At 40.4% G+C, this 18,577-nt stretch overlaps 1 protein-coding gene across 3 annotated transcripts; it reads left to right on the top strand.

The window, feature by feature from the left end:
* The first annotated feature begins 4,208 nt into the window (after window positions 1–4,208).
* Window positions 4,209–18,179, top strand: LOC103482304 (cyclic nucleotide-gated cation channel beta-3-like). 3 transcript variants are annotated; one of them, XM_008438390.2, is made up of 17 exons: window positions 4,209–5,622; window positions 6,092–6,146; window positions 8,577–8,856; window positions 10,739–10,893; window positions 11,022–11,542; window positions 11,622–11,672; window positions 11,960–12,046; window positions 12,119–12,183; window positions 12,423–12,545; window positions 13,092–13,233; window positions 14,608–14,767; window positions 14,853–14,950; window positions 15,027–15,110; window positions 16,287–16,405; window positions 16,493–16,645; window positions 17,420–17,570; window positions 17,672–18,179. In XM_008438390.2, the coding sequence occupies exons 1-17, from the start codon at window positions 5,518–5,520 to the stop codon at window positions 17,678–17,680; spliced, it is 2,358 nt and encodes a 785-aa protein (XP_008436612.1). In that variant the 5' UTR covers window positions 4,209–5,517; the 3' UTR covers window positions 17,681–18,179. The 3 variants fall into 3 exon arrangements, with proteins under 3 accessions (XP_008436612.1, XP_008436613.1, XP_008436611.1); XM_008438391.2 differs by having other exon boundaries at window positions 4,211–5,622; window positions 13,092–13,185; XM_008438389.2 differs by lacking the exon at window positions 13,092–13,233 and adding an exon at window positions 13,506–13,647 and having other exon boundaries at window positions 4,236–5,622.
* The last annotated feature ends 398 nt before the right edge of the window (window positions 18,180–18,577 follow it).

The following is an 18,577-nucleotide window of genomic DNA, read 5'->3' as shown; positions in this document are numbered from 1 at the left end:
AATATTTAGCCGAGCGTAGACATGCTGAGGTTCCACATTTTTCTTCCACTCTATTTTTCATCACTTATGCTTGGATACAGTCCCCCGACTGCAGCCAAACTTCTTTAGCAATGACCTTTTGTGGCTTCGCCTCTCTGTGGGAGGAAATAGCAACTGTCAGGTCAGCAATCTTCCCGGTGATTGCGTCGTCCCGAAGCAACATCGCTGTTTCACAAATCAATTTGGTTACTTGAAAGAAATGTTGAATTTTTGAATATTCATTAGCAGTCGTAGTCAAAGCCGTACATGTATTGAGCTGTGTGTGGTGAAGCTACGTGGGTTTTACCGTTTGAATCGAATTACAGATTAAATCATCAATATTCAGCTTAATTAAGATGCATCTTTCTTTGCTTAGAGACTTGCTGCCAGTGACTGAGATGCTTTAAAAATCAAGCAGCTTGATAAACATATCAAGACGGGGAAAAAGAAATCAACTTTCAACCAAATTATACCTTACATCACAACCGGATGTGAGTTATTTAGTTCAAGAGGCTGAAAATCAGTTTCTCTTTATGCAACTTACCATTTTCATTGGGAATGAGTCCCCTGCTTCTACGGATGGGGCCATTTTGTACTATTTGTAAGCTAACAGGATGAATAAAATGCCGTCTGGTTAAAATTATAAATGTGCCTGATTGTAATGGGAGAGGTAGGAAAATAGCCAGTGCCACTCATGCTAATAAGCTACCTCCTGTCCAATTTTGCTCCTTGTAAATGAGAGCCACTGGGATGATTGGTTGCTATGTTGACGGGTTGAAAATGTTGCATTAGAGCCACGGAAAAGAAAAGGAAATCTGAAAATTCTCAAACGAAATCATCCTGAGTTAGATTTTTAACAAGCCTCTGTGCATGATTTGTTTCGGCAGGTCTTGGCAAACAATAAAAAACAATAAAATTTGTTTCGGCAGGTCTTGGCAAACAATAGCAGGGATTTCCTAGAGGTCACTTGGCAACCGCATGATGAAAACATGTTTCCAGGAAGTTCATCTGCTGCTTCCAGGGAAACAGTTTCCGCATATATAAAATAAAAAAAACAAGCAAACAAGTCATTTGATTTTAAGTCTATTTGGAGACTTTTATAATCCGGTTCAAACATCTTCTTGTGTCTTCAGTTTTCTAGGTGTGTTTTCTGACTCCAAGTTACATTCAATCACATGTATGCGTGTGTGTGTGTGTGTGTGTGCGTGTGTGTGTGTGCGTGCGTGCGTGCGTGTGTGTGTGCGTGCGTGTGTGTGTGTCTGTGTGACTCATGCAGGAAGTGTTGACCCACAGAGTAATATTTTTCAGCAACAATTGACCTTTGTCAGGCTCCGGGTGTTACAGAGGAAAGACCTGTGGCCTAATGTTGGCTGACAGCTTTGTCGTGTAAGATTTGATTGGTGCCAAGGGGTGTGTCAGACGGCAAGGAGTAAAAAAAAAAAGAGGAATGGGGCTGTTAACATTCATGAGAAATGATCACTGCGTCTAAGGGAGAGCATCGACTTGTCATTTCTCAGACAGCGCTGATCAATTTGACCGGCCTCGTCTCTTCAATTCCTGCTTCTGATGTGAATCTATTATTTTCTTTCAGGTTCCATCTTTCCTCCAATTTCTCTATCCCTTCATGTCCCTCTTTTGTTGTTCCTGCGGTCTTTCTTTCCAAGCGTTCTGTCTTCCTTTCACTTTCTCCCACTTTCTTCTAAGTTCTTTCTCAAAACTAAACACCCTTTATTTGAATTTCTTCTGTACAGGAGCAATTCCGCATTTGACTTTCTTGTTTCCTGATCCCCTCTGAATAGGATCCATCTATTACCAGTTCAAGAAGCATCAACATCTGACCAGATGTAGAAAAACTCATTACCTGAAAGCAATGAAGGCACAAAGCACTCGAAATCCCTGCCAGCTTAGAAGAGATTGAGTTTAGACGTGGAAAGACGAGGTGACTGCCGGCGTTTGCATGCACAAAATAGATCTCACGGACATAAATTGGGTTTGTAGTGCCTCGCGAATATATTTATCGTCACCTTTTGAGTCAACAAGTCTCCACAACAACCATTGTTTAGGAGCCACGCCAGAAAATCCCTCTCTTTCTAAACATAAATGTGAGCATGCGAAGTTTGCCAAACTCTACGGGGCTTTTAACTAGAACCGTGTAATTTGGTCTGACGAGACTCAGGTTGAGCTTCTCGGCCACAGACGCCGCAGGTGGAACCGGCGTAAAACAAAGGATGAATGATTGGGTGTAGAATGACGTCGTTCTACGGGAAAATGACCAAAATCGTTTGACAAAATCAACACGGAAATACAAAAGTAACCTTCTTTCATTAGTGTCTCCATCCACAGGCCTAAAACAAATTAAAAAAAAAAAAAAAACTGGAGCTGAAGATAAGAGAGGATGCAGGTACATATAGAGCAGGTGTGTCCAAGTCTGGAGGATCCTGCAACTCTTCCAATAAACCTCAATCAAATAAACTGCTTGTTACCGGGCCTTTTTTTGTTGATGTTGGAATGGAGAAACACGCACGAATATAGGTCCAATTTATAGCTTGTCTGCTAAAAACAAGTTGATTTGGGGCTTTAGTTTGCATTGATAAATCAATTGTCAAACAGCATTTTTAGGTGAGCCTTCAGCACAAGAGTGTGAAAATCCCATCAATTTTCAGACTAGCATCTAGTTGAGCTGGGTTTGCCTCCTTTCTCGGGACCAGACACAAAAACCCTCTGGCCCCTCTCAGTGTCACACCTCGGTGCTGCGGGGGCTCGCTCGCTGTGTTACTACCGCGCCGAAACTCCCACTCTGGAGTCCACGCCGAGGGTTGCCGTCATCGCCGTGGCGCACACGCACCCAAAGAAAACACCGCTTCAGCAGGGGGAGCCAATAAACCGGCGCGCTGCAGCTGGAGAGACAGAAACGACGCCAGAGAAATAAATGCATCGCAGCTGCAGCCTGGGGTGTTACTTCATTTTATCCTCCTTTAGCTAACAGCTGAAACACATGTTCACAGATGGGATGTCGATTAAAGGGTTGCTTCGCGTTCTCCTGATGTATGAGTTGTAGTTTTTTTTTTTTTAACCCCAGGCCAATATGTGAATCAAATGTATTTTTTGTAAGTAATGGCATTTTTAATGCCATTCAAGCTGAATCCGCTGACGTCACGAGAAAAAGTACGTTTTACCTAACCGCAGTTTAATGTTGTCTGAAAAACCACAGCAACTTTTTGATAGTCATTTGTCAACCATATCTGGTTGCCAGGAAAACTCTCAGATGATAAATACCCGTCCTGTGGCTTTTGGGATTAAACAATTTAAGTTTCTTTCTGTTTCCCTGGGACGAGTTTTGACGTGACACCAGATGTTGGTGTCTTTAAAATGCTCATAAGTCATGCTGGTTGGAGTCTCTCGCTGATCTCGGAGAAATTCTCAATGACATCTGGCTGGTTCTGCTGAAATCGGTTTCACGATCTGCTACAGGAAGGGAATGGAGAGGGGTCATTTATAAGGATTTACTGCCCCCGTGTGGCGGCTCAGAAAAATACAACACACCGCACTAAACTAGAACCAATTGGATCTATTAGCATTTCTGTATTACATACTGACTTTTTTTTAAAGTGTCAAAATTCAGGTTAACTTTATAAACTTATATGTTGCTAAATAAGTAGAACTTTTGGTTTTTATTTATTTTTTTGGTTTTGAGTTTTATTTTGCTTAGTTTGTTCTAGATATTTCAATATAATTAATGTGATCAAATCATGACAACAATATAAACCAAAGAACAATAAAGTAAAAATATTTAATTTGTTCTTAAATTAAACACAAAAAGCTTGTTATAAATGCAGGTTTTGTGTTTTTATTGATTTGTTTTAGAGCAGAGTTTCATAAATGTGCGCACAATAGAATCAGTGATTAATAATTTGACATTATTGCAAATTTTAAAGTCCCTTCTTGATTTTTAATAAAGCAGTGTAATTAAAATATTCTAATATTCCACGTATTTTATATGGATAAAACAAAATTCATAAAAAAAAAAACTTTGGCATAAATGTTTATCATGTAGATTCACATATATTTATTCAGAATAGATGATATGTGATAAACCTAAGATTTCATATACCCAGAGAAATACAAATACACAATTTACGAAATCTAAATCAATATAGGAAAAGTTTATACATATTTTATTTTGATTTCATCGTATATGAAGATCCAAATTTTTGCATATAGGAACCATTCCTTTATTTATATGACCACGTAGGTAGCATAAAGGTACATTGTGTACACCGTGCAAAAGGAATCTGCTAGCTACTGTTTGTAATATGACAATCTGGACTGAGATTGTCAGATGAAGTTCAGATTAACTGAGTTTACAGTTATTTGACCTTTTTCGGGTCTTTTTTCTGCAACCAGAACCTGTTTTTATCCATGTGTTATCTGAATGCATGTTAATTCCATTTCGAAAAGGAAAATCAAAAAAGTTAAAGTCCGTTTTGCTAAAAATGTGTTGCACTGTCCTCATTAACATGTTGTGATTCAGAGACTGAAAAGTTGTCAGCAGGCTGACCGACATGAACCTGGAGCTTCTACCACCGCCGTGTCAAAGGCTTAACCCCACACCAAGGCTTTAATTAGATTATTCAAGGCAATGCAAGAGGATCTAATGACTATTTTCTATGATACAGTTGACAACACGAAGGTAAAGAAGCAAATGTTCTGCTTCTTGGTCCTCGTATTCCTCTCTTCTTCTGTCCCAGAAAACTCCGGTCCTTCACAAAACTCAACGGATGTTGCACAAAGAGTCAAGGAATAAACCAGCCAAAGTAATTTATATCAACAATGAAAATTTAAATTAAATTAGAAAATAAAATCTCAGATGGAATGGTGCTGAAGCAAACATGCAAAAAGCTCAACTTTTTAGAAATAATAAAAACAAAGAGGAAACATATCCAGCAACAACACACAGTAGAGATGGACGTTGTGGCAAAGAGTTTTAACAAGTCACTTCTTGTTGCCAAGTGCTCTTAATTCTGTGAAATGACAAATGAGCTCATTTCATTGTCCATTTCATGGTCTTGGTCTTCCTTGAATGTGAACCTCCATCCTAGATTCAAGACTTCAGCAAACCTCCAGCAGGTTTTCTTCCAGGATTTGGCTCCATTCATCCTCCCATCAACGGGTTTGGACTCGTACCACTCTGAAGAGGGTGCCCTTACTTTTCCCAGCTCTGCTGCAGTTGTCCTCCCTGCTTTAGTGGTCATCCATAAGCCTATTTGCATCTCAAATGAGATAGCGATGGGTTTACATGTCAGTGGCAATGGCGCGGACTATTCTCTGTGTGAGAGCATTAGTGGGGCTAAAAGCAGTAATGCCATCAGGGCCAGCTCAGTTCATGAGGATACGTCGCTCTGCAGAGGGCGGCGTGCAGAGGGGATCGGTTAGCTCCACAGGCATCAGCAAAGGGGAGCGCAGCCCAACAGATGCACCGATATCCGCATCTTCAAAAATATGTTTGCCAAGTTTAAGGGCCTCTTCTCAGGCCCGCAGGTTCCAGCTGATTCTGGGACCACCAAGGCATCACCAGCTCCTCCACCTGCTCCTGCACCTGCTAAGGTAAGACACCTTGTAAATATGTCTTTAAAGTCTCTGCTTTATAAGATGCAAGAAATGTTTTTATGCTCGGATTAGCTTCCAGGCTTCTACGCAGCATGAAATACTAGAAGTGCCATCCGAGTTAGCGAAACATTAAAAGAAACGAGTGTCCCGTCCTGCATGTCATGCAGATCCGTTTAATGTGTTTCCCAACTTGTAACTTTGACTTTCTATCCTCCCTTCCATTGATGCACTCAAATATTTCTGATTATTCTACATTAGATTTTTAATGAAGTCAAAGCCAACAAGTTCAACCAGAAGACTGTCTAGTTTTCATTGACTTACAGCCACTAGAATAATTTGCTAATCTGGTACTTTGAGTTTTTATTTTTGTTGTAAATAATAATACCAAATGTTTATCTGATGCCATCTGGTTTGACTAGTAAAACCAAGCATCTGAATCTGGGGAAAATGATGATTTGTCATGCAGGAGGAGAAGCCAAACGAGAAAGAAAATGAAGCGAAGAAAGAGGAGCAACCGCAGGGTAAGCTTGTGACTCTACTGTAACCTGAAACTTGGGGTTGTAACAATACATCCAGTTCAGTTAATGGGATGATGAAACCAAACTTGATTAAATTTAGATCTGGGTTCATGATGACGCCTCGGTGTTTTTTGCTTAGTTAAATTCAGATTGCTAACTTTGCATGTCTCTCTTTTCTGCATTGAGTTTGTGGAAATTCTGACTCATTCGTTCAAGTGGCAACACAGAATTATAGGGATGCATATTATCATCAAATATATTGTAGAAGATATTCTAGAGGTACTTTGGACTCTAAAACATCAGGGTTGTACTTATAAACGTCGAGAAAAAACAAAAAGGGCCGAGAATGGAGCCTTGAGGTACGCCATGTGACTTTTCTTCTTTGTTTTTTCTCGCTCTTATTTATAATTACCTAATGACTCAAAGTCAAACAAGGTTAGGCTGACGCAATGCTGCCATACAAAGCCTTCAGAAGAATCTGACTGAAATGCATGAAAGATAGAATTATTCTCATAAAAAAACCCTGATTTTTCACTTATGTTTACCAGAAATCCAGATATTAGTCTGTATTGCTGTCTGCAATACTCCAGGTGCAAACTACAGCTTGAAAAACAAAATAATTGGAACCATTTCAAGACGGCAAGCTGTGGATTTCGTGTCGGTTCTAATTTGCTCCTGATGTTGAAGAAACATTGAAAAATTCTCCTTCAATAACGATACTTTTAATCATTATTAAAAGCAATTAACTGAAAACCTTCTTTTTCTTCCCGTTTCAAAATAAGAGTCTCAAACGTAAAACAGATGACACCGCAATGTGAACACCTAATTATAGTAATAGTAATAGTGTGAACAACACTGAGTCACACACATTTCAATATTGCAAAACTTCTACATTTAGAATAAAAACTTTATCATCTGTTTTCTGTCAGATTAACTCATCCCCAGCAGGTTTCTGTTATTTTGTCCAATGAAAGACTTTTCTTCTCTTTCTTGCTTGTCCACCCTGTGAATCCTGTTTGTAGTGTGAGCTCTGTACAACCACAGATCGAGTTTAGAAATGATTTCCTACAACAAACCGAGCGCTGCAGTTCAGTGTTGCACATTGAACAACGCAACGGCGGGGATCTCTGTGACCCCGGCTACGAGGGAGAGTCGGAGAAAGAGAGACAGAGCTGCGAACAGCCCTGCTCGCTTCGTGTTTTCCATCATCTGGTGTTGCTTCACCACAATTGGCACCACCTGCGAGAGAGAAAAACACGGAGAATAAATCCAAAGCTCTGCTGCTGGAGCTTCACGGAGCACCGCAGGCGATCAGCAGGCGTAGCCCAGGACAATAACAGCATCAGGCAGATATAAAAGAGGTGTGACCGTAAACACAGGGTGGCCATTGATGTTTTGTGCGCCCGTGTCGGAGTGAGACGCTGGCCTGTGAACGTGAGAACGCACTGATGTGTAAAATAGACCGGCAGGTGCTGAGAGGCTGCCGCAGGAAGTCAACAGATCCTTTAAAACCTGACCAGTCAACGAAGACAAACCATGAGCCATTTTGGAAATTGTAGAGTCGCTTTTTTCCCCCTTTTTCTTTTGCATCCTTGTCACACTAAAATGTTTCAGACTATCCAACATATTTTAACATCAACAAATGATATAAATTGTTAAATCAGACTAAGATTTTGTGCCAAGTCCTTGGGCCAGCTGTTCATGCTAAAAAAATTAATTAATAAATAAACGCTTTACAATGTGGCTGGGAAAAAAATCCTCCACAGCGATGCAAAGGACTTATTGATGGTAGATGTTGCCACCAAGAGTGACTCAAGCATTGCTTAGGATTTGGAGACATTTATTATTTGACACAGGGCCAGGTTAGTTTGGATGGCTGTTTTCACCCAATAAACTAAATCACTGTTTGAAAACTGTTTCTGCTATTTATTTAAATGTACATTTTAAAAAAAAAGTCATCCTACTCAGCTGCACATCCCTTGGGTCATGAGTAGAATATTGTGATTTCTGATAACTGCTTAATTTTTTTATGTTATAATCTTGTACAGTATAAAAATATTATCGTTGTTAATCTTGTTGTTTTTGCTTGAATCTACACCTGCTCTTGTACCTACATTTCCACAGTCTGAGGCATGTCTTCTTTTCCTCCTTCTCCTTTGTTTACTTCTCTTTTGTCTTCTTTTCAAACTATTATTTTTTGTATTTTTCATTGTGACCACAAAGCAAAAAACAGAACAATTCTTTAAAAGGGAAACTTTTTTTTTTTTTTTTTGCTTGTTTGGCACTATAGACAACCGGATGATAAATGTTTTGGAAATAATTGATCTGTGTAATATCGATGATAGTGAAATGAAAGGAATTAGAAAAGTTACATGTTTCCATAAGTTCATTTTATTTAGAAAAATGCTATATTTTTGCTTGTTGCATCTTCAGCCCCTGCACCAGCAGCTGCACCGGCACCAGCAGCTGCACCGGCCCCTGCACCAGCACCTTCAGCTGCACCGGCCCCTGCACCGGCCCCTGCACCAGCACCAGCAGCTGCACTGACCCCTGCACCAGCACCTTCAGCTGCACCGGCCCCTGCACCGGCCCCTGCACCAGCACCAGCAGCTGCACCGACCCCTGCACCGGCACCAGCCCCTGCACCTGCCTCAGCTCCAGCTCCGGCTCCAGCAGCCACACCTGCAGACCCTAAGCAGCCGGGGCCTGAAGGGTGAGTCCCGCACCCAACGACTAAACTAATCAACCTGCACTCAAATGATTCATGTCAGGGAAGATTCATTAAATCTAAGAAGCGACTAAGCAGAGGAGATTTAGTATACGCTTATCGAAGCACATTTTACATAGGCAGACACGGCAACTCAGTATCTAATTAATCACGATTTAATCAGGCAGCCCGATAAGTTGTGGCGAGAGAGGCGGAGAAAGCTGTGAGAGGTAAACAGAGTATCTGAGATCTTTATCCCTTGGTTTCAACGTGTATATTAACAGAGCAATGACCTGAGAGTGGATTATGGGCTTTTCAGCTCTTTAGGCATAAGAAGCTCATCAGAGCTGCGTGTGGCTCAGCCATGAAAGACATGTGGCTAACGGGAAGCAGCAGCTGCTAATCTTCTCAGCTGCAGAGACAGACTTGCAATCAAAACACGATGAATGTCAGAGGCAGCAGGGAGAGAATGAGAGCCGAGTGATGGAGGCGTGGACTGAGGAGACATGAGGACACACAGCCTGCAGGTGACCTGGGCTGCTGCTGCAGGAGCTGATCATTGTTTTGACCGAAATATCTCAAGATCTATCAACCGTGATGCATGTCTGACTTTAATTTTGGGTCACGCACTGTGTTTGTGTTCATCCCAGTGCTGATGGTTGCACTTCTAAAAACCGCGGTGAAAAAGTAGTTGCTTCCCTATAGATTTATTTTTTGTGATACTGAAAAGTTTTAGGCACCTTCAAAAAAAAAAGAAGAGAGTAAAAAATAATAGTTTCAGTAAATATAAAAATGCTGTTTTTATGTAATAATTTGATTTATGATGACGGAAAAGAAATATCTAAACCGACCTGGACCTGTGTGAAAATATAATTGGCTCCCTTGATAAATGATGAAGATTGATGCAAAAAAAATAATAATAAAACTCAAGGTGTTCATCAAACACCTTTCACTACAGAGTGCAAACAGTTACTTCTTAGTATCTTCATGTTACTCTGTGATAAAGAAAAGATTTTATCTTAAAATTATTTTCCTTAAAGAGTAAAATAAAAACCTTGCACACCTAAGTGAAGTCTTCAGTCTGGTGTATTACTGATTCTATCCACAAGAGGGCAGGATTTGAACACACATTTTCTGATTCCATTGGGAAAAGTTACATTGGTAGTATCTTCATTCATAATATTATTTTATATAAATATTAAAACTATATAATATTGTGTTATGCTTTTCACTGTACAATGCCTTGTTTTTATTGTTCATTTTCATAATTGATTTGCTTATTTTTGTGCATTTGCTAATTTCACTGTTATTTTATTGGTGTACTCCTGTAGGGAGCAGCTGTCAGATTTAAATTAAATTAAATTAAATTAAGTAGCTTCACTTATAAAAGTGGAGGTTCACTGACCAAAACAAGATCACAGTAATGAGTTTGGACTGAGTTTTGACCAAATGTCTAAGATTAAAACTACCATAGAGTTCATAAATAAGAATAACCTATGAACTCTATAAGTAAACAAGTAATATTTGTCTTTGGCTTATGCATGTTATTCCCTGGATAGGTTGGGAGTCTAACACAGCAAACATACAAATAACAAATATTTAAGCTCTCACACTAACCTGAGGGCAACTTGAGAGTTCAGTTGACTCAACATGCATGTTTTTAGGGTAAGGAAGCCGTTAGATCCAGAAAGAAACGATTCAGACTCAAGGACCTTCTTCCTATGAGACAACAAAGCTAACAGCTGCTCCACCATGAACTACACAATGATAACAAACTTGGTCGCAATTTTTCACCAAAACGTTTGATTGAAGCTTCTAAACTTCCATTCACTTCCAATTTCATTGTCAAGTGACTTTTTGGAGTGTTTTTTTTTTTTGTTTTCTCCAGACAAGACGAGGCACCTCCTCCGCCGATTGTCATCAACAAATATTCAGATGAGCAGCTCAGAAACGTAGCAAAAAAGATGAAAGAGAGACTGAAATTATACAAGGAGAAAGTGATTGATCAGTATGCGTCGTCCCCTGAGATAACCCCTCCTGTCAGTGAGTACAACTGCATCTATCGTCTTTGTGCTCAGCTGTGACACGTTATTATCGATAACACTTACCTGCTAAGTAAGGACAAATATAGAAAACTTAGGTCATCTCACTTTGACCTGTTATCATTTTAGCTCCACTGCTGCTTAAAGATGAATACGCCAGAGTGATGGAGGAAAGGGCGAGGCAAGCAGAGGAGGACAAGATAAAGAAGGAGGAGGCAGATAAGAAGAAGAAAGAAGAACAGGAGAAGAAAAAGAAGGAAGCTGAGCAGAAGAAGAAAGAGGAGGAGGAGAAAAGGAAAGAAGAGGAGGAGAAGAAGAAGGTGAAGGTGCCCTTAAAGACGAGGTTGACTGCAGCTTACTGGGCATCGGTGGACTTCATGATCAACCCCCTGGTGAACCAGATGGATTCCTTCCTGGGTCCCACCATCGACCCCTTCACGGATCGTCGCTACATCACGTGGCTGAGCCTGGTCACAGTGGCCATCAACTACAACACGTGGTTCATCACCGCCAGAATGTGTTTCCCGTACCACAACGAGTTCGTCAACCCTATCTGGTTCGCCATGGACATCCTGGCGGACGTCATTTACCTACTAGATGCCATCTTGTTTCAGCCTCGCAAGCAGTTTGTCAAGGCAGGAGACATCATAGTGAGTGTGGAGCCAAGAGACTGTCTGAGGAAGTTGCTAAGAGTATAACGGGTCAAATGATCTTTTGTCTCTCTTTTAGAAAGACCGTACCTTGACAACCAAGCACTACAGGGAATCAGAGAGATTACTGGTACTTCAGCTCAGATTCATGCATATTTAAACTCATAGGAGATCTTAGAAGAATACACACCCCTGAAATCCTTTAAGGCTTTTAATGAGACATATTGTACACTTCAACTGAAACCTCAGAGTACCTCCAAACACTCCAAGGGGGACTTTCCTGACTGAGCAGTTGTGTGTCCAAATATCTCTCATTAGCATCCCCAGAAAGACGGGATTGTGTAAAGCTTTCTAGAGCCTCTGTAAACTTCGTTAAAGTTGTTTCGACCTCAAATGTCGTTTGTTTCCCGCCGACAGGTAGACGTGGTTTCTCTTCTGCCATTTGACTTGTTGTACCTGCAGTTCGGATTCAGATCTGGTTTCAGAGTCAATCGCTTACTAAAGGTGAGTTTAGTAATGTGCTGACAGTGAAGTGCATTTCCTCCCCACTGACATCCTCCTGTACTTATTCTCAAGATAGATACATTTTTCGAGTTCAGTGACCGTCTGGAGAGCATCATGGCCAAGGCGTATATCTGGAGGTGAGTTCCATAAAATTAAATGGCGGGGGGGGGGGGGGGGGAAAGCATGCAATGACGTTCATCTTTTAAGTGATTCAAACAATGAATTGAGGATCCACACAGAAAGCTCTGCCTCTGATTAAGGTTATTTCCCGATGCAGCTCATTTTTAAATAAAGCTGTCAAGATGTGCCACAAAAGTCCCGTGAATTTCAAGCTACAAACCTTTAACGTTTAACTGTTGCTATAATTCCTTTTAAGAGTGATTCGTACCATTGGGTATCTCCTCTTTATGCTCCACCTGAATGCTTGCTTCTACTACGTGGCCTCGGAGTACCAGGGCATCGGTGGAACAAAATGGGTCTACTCCGGTCTGGGCAGCGCGTAAGTACACCACCGATTATATTACTGAACACACAAAAACTCTAATAAAATATAAGCTTCCCATTTGGTAAAGTGTAGTGACATTTTTATGGTGTCAGAATGTAACTAAAGATATACGGTTTGATCAGGGAAAAGAAGCATATCATTGGTAAGCCTTTGTTGAATATTAAATACGAATATGTCAGAGTCAAACTCTACAATTGAATCCTCAAATTTTCTTTTTCAATTTATCACCCCAACATTCGAGTGAAAGCCTTTTTAAACATACTTGCTTCTAACTGCAGGTCGTTGCGTCAAATTATTTACATATTTATGCGTTCGCCTGGACTCAGAAAACCAAATAAATCTTTTTTTTTTCTTGTTTGGTTTTATTATTTCTGATCAAAATTGAACTGCTGACAGATTTGTTACCACTCCAGAATTATAAAAATGTTTTGTCACAAGTGTTTATCATGTTTAGCTGCTACGTGACAAAGTTTGTCCCAAAGAAATTGACAGAAACCCCAAACCTGAAAGTCTTGTTTGTTTGTGCTGCTGCTGATGGAGTTACCTCAGCTGCTTCTTCTATGCGGAGAAATCCCTTCTGATGATTGCCGAGTTGCCATTTCCAGACACCATGTTCGGACAGATCTTTCAGATGGTGAACTACCTTTTTGGGGCGTTCTTTATGTCCGTCATTCTTGGCCAGGTAGCTTCTTTCTCGTGGCATGCTTCGTGTTATCTTTTTGCTTCGCTTTGTGTCTATGTTGGATTGTAAAAGCAAATGCACCAAAAGAAAATGCAGCAAGACCTCATGGGAATCATATAGGAGAATGAATTTAATATTTTCCAAAAGAAGAATACATCTTTATCCCTGACATTCTTTCATGACATCCAATTGAGTCGGGTACAGCTGTCTGTTGGGAAACTCTCTGCGCTGTTTGTGGACGTCCCTCTAACGCCCCCTCACCTCCTCCACAGGTACCTGCGCTGCTACTACTATGCCGTCCGCAGTCTGATCAACATCGGGGGTCTTAACGAGCCTCACACGGTCTTTGAGATTACCTTTCAGATGACTAACTTTTTCGTAGGCGTCTTTGTGTTCTCCAGTTTGATTGGACAGGTAACGCAGCGACCAAATTGTCTGTAGCGTAGGTCGTAGACCAAGCACCTCTCATCGGTCTGCGTCCTAAAATTAGCATCTCCTATCTTAAGACATTGACACCTTGTTCAACACGTCCTATTAACATGATAGCTGAATGGAATGTGTCCCGGTAGGAGATCAATCTCACTAGACACCCAACATCCCTGTAATCCTTCACACTTTTGGATTTTTTTTCTGATTCCCTTTAGAGTCTTGACTGTGTGTCCAGCATCCAGTAGAAGTATGTATCTATTGAACTCTTTTCCACTTTACAGCTACAAGCTTTGACGACTTTAACTGGTATTTTATGTGGTATAACAACACAAATCAGTGGATGATTGTAAAGCGGCAGATACATTATACAAATTTCTACAGGAGAACGTCTGGGGCACCTGGTGGCCATGTTGGTAGAGCACCGTGTGCCGAGGCTGTAGTCCTCCACTTGGTTGACCTGGGTTCGATTCCCAGTCGCAGGCTGTTTACTGCATGTCTTCCCTCGAAATTTCCTGTCAATTTGCTGTTCAGTCAAGAAAATTAGTGGCAAGAAAATTTGAAAAACATCTTGCGGATTTGTATGCAACCTCCCGAGTGGTGGAACAGAACCACCAGTCATGATGAAAGGGTTTTTTTGGGAAGCCTCTTTCATTTTTCTTTCCAAAATGTCTCAAACTTATTCGGACTGGATGGAGAACATCCCTGAGCAAGAATTTCAAGTCTTGCCACAGATTCTCGGTTGGAGTTAGCTCTGTTGCCTGGATCACTCTTTATAGATCAGTGTAGGTCAGTCTTATAAAGTAAAATTAAAGTCTGTGGCTGTAACATGACCAAATTGGAAAGGTTCAAAGAGTACGTTTACTTCTGCCCAGCACTGTAGCTTCTCATTTACGCACCAATCAGTCGTCCTCTGTTTATTTAACTGTTTTTATCACGTTGCTTTAGATGAGAGATGTGATTGGCGCGGCCACAGCAGGACAGACCTACTTTCGAACCTCCATGGACAACACAGTGGCTTACATGGTGACCAACAACATTCCCTCTCTGGTGCAGAACAGGGTGCGCACCTGGTACACCTACACTTGGGACGCTCAGGGCATGCTGGGTCAGTGAAGACTGGCTGAATAATAATTTGGGGTTTGGGAGTGGGCCCGTTCTCCTGACCTCTCCCGCTTTATGCTGATGCACAGATGAGTCTGAACTGCTGGATAAGATGCCTCTCGTAATGAGAACCGCCATTGCAGTGGACATCAACCTGGCGACGTTTCAGAAGATCGATCTTTTCAAGGTACGGGCGTGTGAAGTCATCCCACCAACGCGGTCAGAAGACTGAGGCGCTAAACAAAAACTCCGTGCTCCCACAGGGCTGCGACCAGCAGATGTTGGTGGACATGCTGCTGAGGCTGAAGTCCATCATCTACCTACCGGAAGACTTTGTGGTGAAAAAAGTGAGTTTGTGTCCTTTTCCCACTGGATACCTAACGTACGATTAAATTATTTGGATAAGGCATCCGCAACATCTGTTGGCACCCTAAATAAGATGTGGAGAAAAAAACAAACATATTTCATACTTATGGGCACCCATGTGAATATTGAATGTCTTTCCTTATAAACATAGACAAACATTTGCCTTTCCCAAATGGGGTATTTCCTTTGTTTTTACCATTTTGAAGAGTGACTAAGAGAAAGTGTTATTTGTTACGAAGTGGTTTGAACAGTGAGTAGATCACCAGTCTGATACCAAATATCTCACTTATGAGAACCAGTCACTTTAACATTCGCTGAAGATTCAATGCTCTGTAAGACAGAAAGAAATGGACTTTATATGAAGCTAGAGAGTATTGTATTGTCAGTGTTTACAGGAAATTGTATTATTAATGTCAGAACAATACAGAAATTTAGGAATGCACGGTGTATTAGCACTGGTATTGGTATGAGACAATATTAGTCACTTTTTAACATATCGGTTTTGGTCCAATAATTACAATCGTGTCCATATAAACAACTGATATTTATTTCCCTCTTGTTTGTTTCTGGAGGGGAAGAGCAGTAAATGGTCATGTGACAGTGATAGTGATGCAGCAAAGGATTGTGGGGAGTTTTAGTGAAGTAGCAGTGAAGTCATGTAAAATCTGTAAATGTTGGTAGATACCAGTTATCGGTCATAACAGCAATATTAATATCGGCTTAAATTTTCATATCAGTAGATCCCTTTAAAATTTTCATTCATTCAATTCTTTGAATGTTTTTATTTTCTTCTGTTTTTGTTGGACACATAAAGCAGGTCAGGTCTGTTTGAAACCCTCCAGGTGAAGCCCAGGTAAACAGAGGTCACAGGTCACATGTTGAAAGCTAAAATTGGCCTCTCTTTTTTTTCTTTTCTTTTTTCCTTCATTACCAGATAGAGCAGTTGATTGTTTACATGTGCTGGAGACATTTTCCACTTACAAAAAGGATCTCTGAAGTTAGAAGAAAACTCCCTAGATACTCGGATCAGCTCAAAAAGAAAATAAGTTATAGAATATGTCAGCTGCCAATAAATGGAGTATTGAGGTATTCTTTAACAATAATACACGTGGAGGTTTGCTGTGTCTTTTGTGTCAGTGGTTTTTGTCTCTCTGCAGGGTGACATCGGGAAGGAGATGTATATCATCAAAAGCGGAGCGGTGCAGGTGGTGGGAGGGCCTGACAACAGCATCGTGTTTGTAACGCTGAAGGCCGGCTGCGTGTTCGGAGAAATCAGGTCAGTTCACACAGATAAAACGAGTTACAGGTTGTACATGCAGCTTCCAAGCTCCTCATATAATGAGAAATCAACTGTTTTCTGTAGCTTGTTGCAGTCTTCTAAGGACGGAGGGAACAGGCGAACAGCCAACGTCAAAGCTTACGGCTTCGCAAACCTTTTTGTTCTGGAGAAGAAGGACCTGTTTGACATTCTCATCCACTACCCGGAGTCTCAGAAGGTGTTGGCCAGAAAAGGGAGGTGAGCACAGGATCTGATTAAAAGTTTCACCTTGAATATCACATTATCATCAGATGTTTCAGGACTGTTTGAGCCGTTCTTATTCCAGCGTGAGAGATGGGTTTTATACTGAACAATCTCCTGCTGCAGTATTTTATTTCAATTATGGAGTCATATACATTTATTTTTCATTTGCAGGATCAAAATTATACATACAGAAACAAACAATGCTGTGAAAAAAAGTACAGATGAGAGGGATAGGGTTCAGTCTGAAGCTGTTACAAAGTCACAAGGGGAGAAAATACAGGAGTTTGTTTTAAGTAAATAATTCCTTGATATAGATAAAAAAGTACTAGCTCCATTGGCAAATCATTTCCCTTATAGCAAGACAGTTTTACCATGTTATAAGTAAACTATTCTGCCAAATGGAACTAGTAGTTTTAAGAATTATTTACTTAACACAAGCTCCAATATCCCCCTGAAAAGTTGCTTCTAAATTAGATTTGTCTTATTTCAATGGTACTAAGCCATTTGCAGTAGAAACTAGATTACAAATACTTCGTAAAATGTTTGTGTTTTTGCAGTTTTAAATAAACTTTGCGAAATCTGCACAGAGAAGAAGTCAAATATTGAGGTGTAAATTGCTAAAGATCATTGATGTTGTCTGCAACAATTTACGCTTTGGACCAGTTACTAAAAGTTCAACATTGATCTGGACATTTTCTCCTGTGATGGGTGGACGAAAACTTCAGAGACCGACGTAATCTGTTCTTATTTTTGTGTATCTGCGTGTAGAAAACTGATGAAGGCAAAGGGCCCGGCGGCAGCAAAAGTAGAGGAGGAGAAGAAGAAAGGGCTGGCGCTGTTCGGCCCCAAACCGCCAACACCCAAACTGCTGCGAGCTTTCGGTGGAAACTTTAATAAAAAGATGTTTAACCAATTAAAGGTAAGTCGACGCTACTTAAGTCACATGATGTAAATCATTACAACACTTTTAAACACTACTTTGTTTTTTTGTTTGTTTTTTCTTTTGGTTTTCCTCAACAGGAAAAGTAAGGACTCAGCTAAACTGTGTATTTTTTGTTAACTCCATTTTGGGAGTAAAGGTACAGCTTTATTTCATGTTCTTTTTATTGTTTTATATCAAGTGTTTTATTTCAACGTGATGTAAATCACGTGCTTTGCATGCATGTGTACATTTGTTAATAAAATCACTGGCATCAGAGCTGTGGTTCCTGATTAAATGGTCCTTCCTTTGCTTTTTGCTTCCACAAGTAAAATCAATTAACATTCAAAACTCAACACTGTTTTGAACAAGCTGTGTGCAATATCTGTACACAGCTTGTCTGTCTAAATATTGTGGTTGTTGTGTGATGAATCTTGAAATCTGCTGCCACCTTCTAATGGTTTTGCTGCCAGAAGGCCAATGTTGCAATGCAAGCTAATAGGAAACAGAAACTTGGCTTTTTCTCAATTTGTAAAGCACTCTTGCCACCCCTAGATGAAGTGACGCCCTGGTTGTTGAGCCATATGGCCCATATCAACAAAAAAAAAATGTCACTGGTTTCATGAACTACTTCTAATGGTGGGCAATGCAAGATGTTTGTTGTTTTGTTTTACACTGAATGCATTTGTCTTTTTATGACTTTATTGTCCAGTTCTGTTGTGTGTGTGTGTGGTTTTTTTTACACAATTATTTCATTATTATTATTATTTCATGTGACTGATTTAATCCTCCATATTTACCTTAATAAATGATTGACAGATGTAACGGTGGCTCTGTTTTGTTTTCTCGTGTCTGTTGATTTAGTCCCACAGCCTCCAGTTTGCGCAGCAGAAGCTCTGGTGCAGATCCGATCTAATCCTGTTAGACAGACATTGTAAAGGCTGATTAATTGCTTGGTCTCTTCATGAACTCTGCATCCTCATAAACCACTGAAGAGAGTGAAATTC

The sequence above is a fragment of the Poecilia reticulata genome, linkage group LG20 (assembly GCF_000633615.1).
Source record: "Poecilia reticulata strain Guanapo linkage group LG20, Guppy_female_1.0+MT, whole genome shotgun sequence".
In the NCBI taxonomy this organism is placed as follows: domain Eukaryota; kingdom Metazoa; phylum Chordata; class Actinopteri; order Cyprinodontiformes; family Poeciliidae; genus Poecilia; species Poecilia reticulata.
The sequence above is the reverse complement of the archived record's forward strand: the minus strand, read 5'-3'. Positions and strand labels throughout refer to the sequence as shown.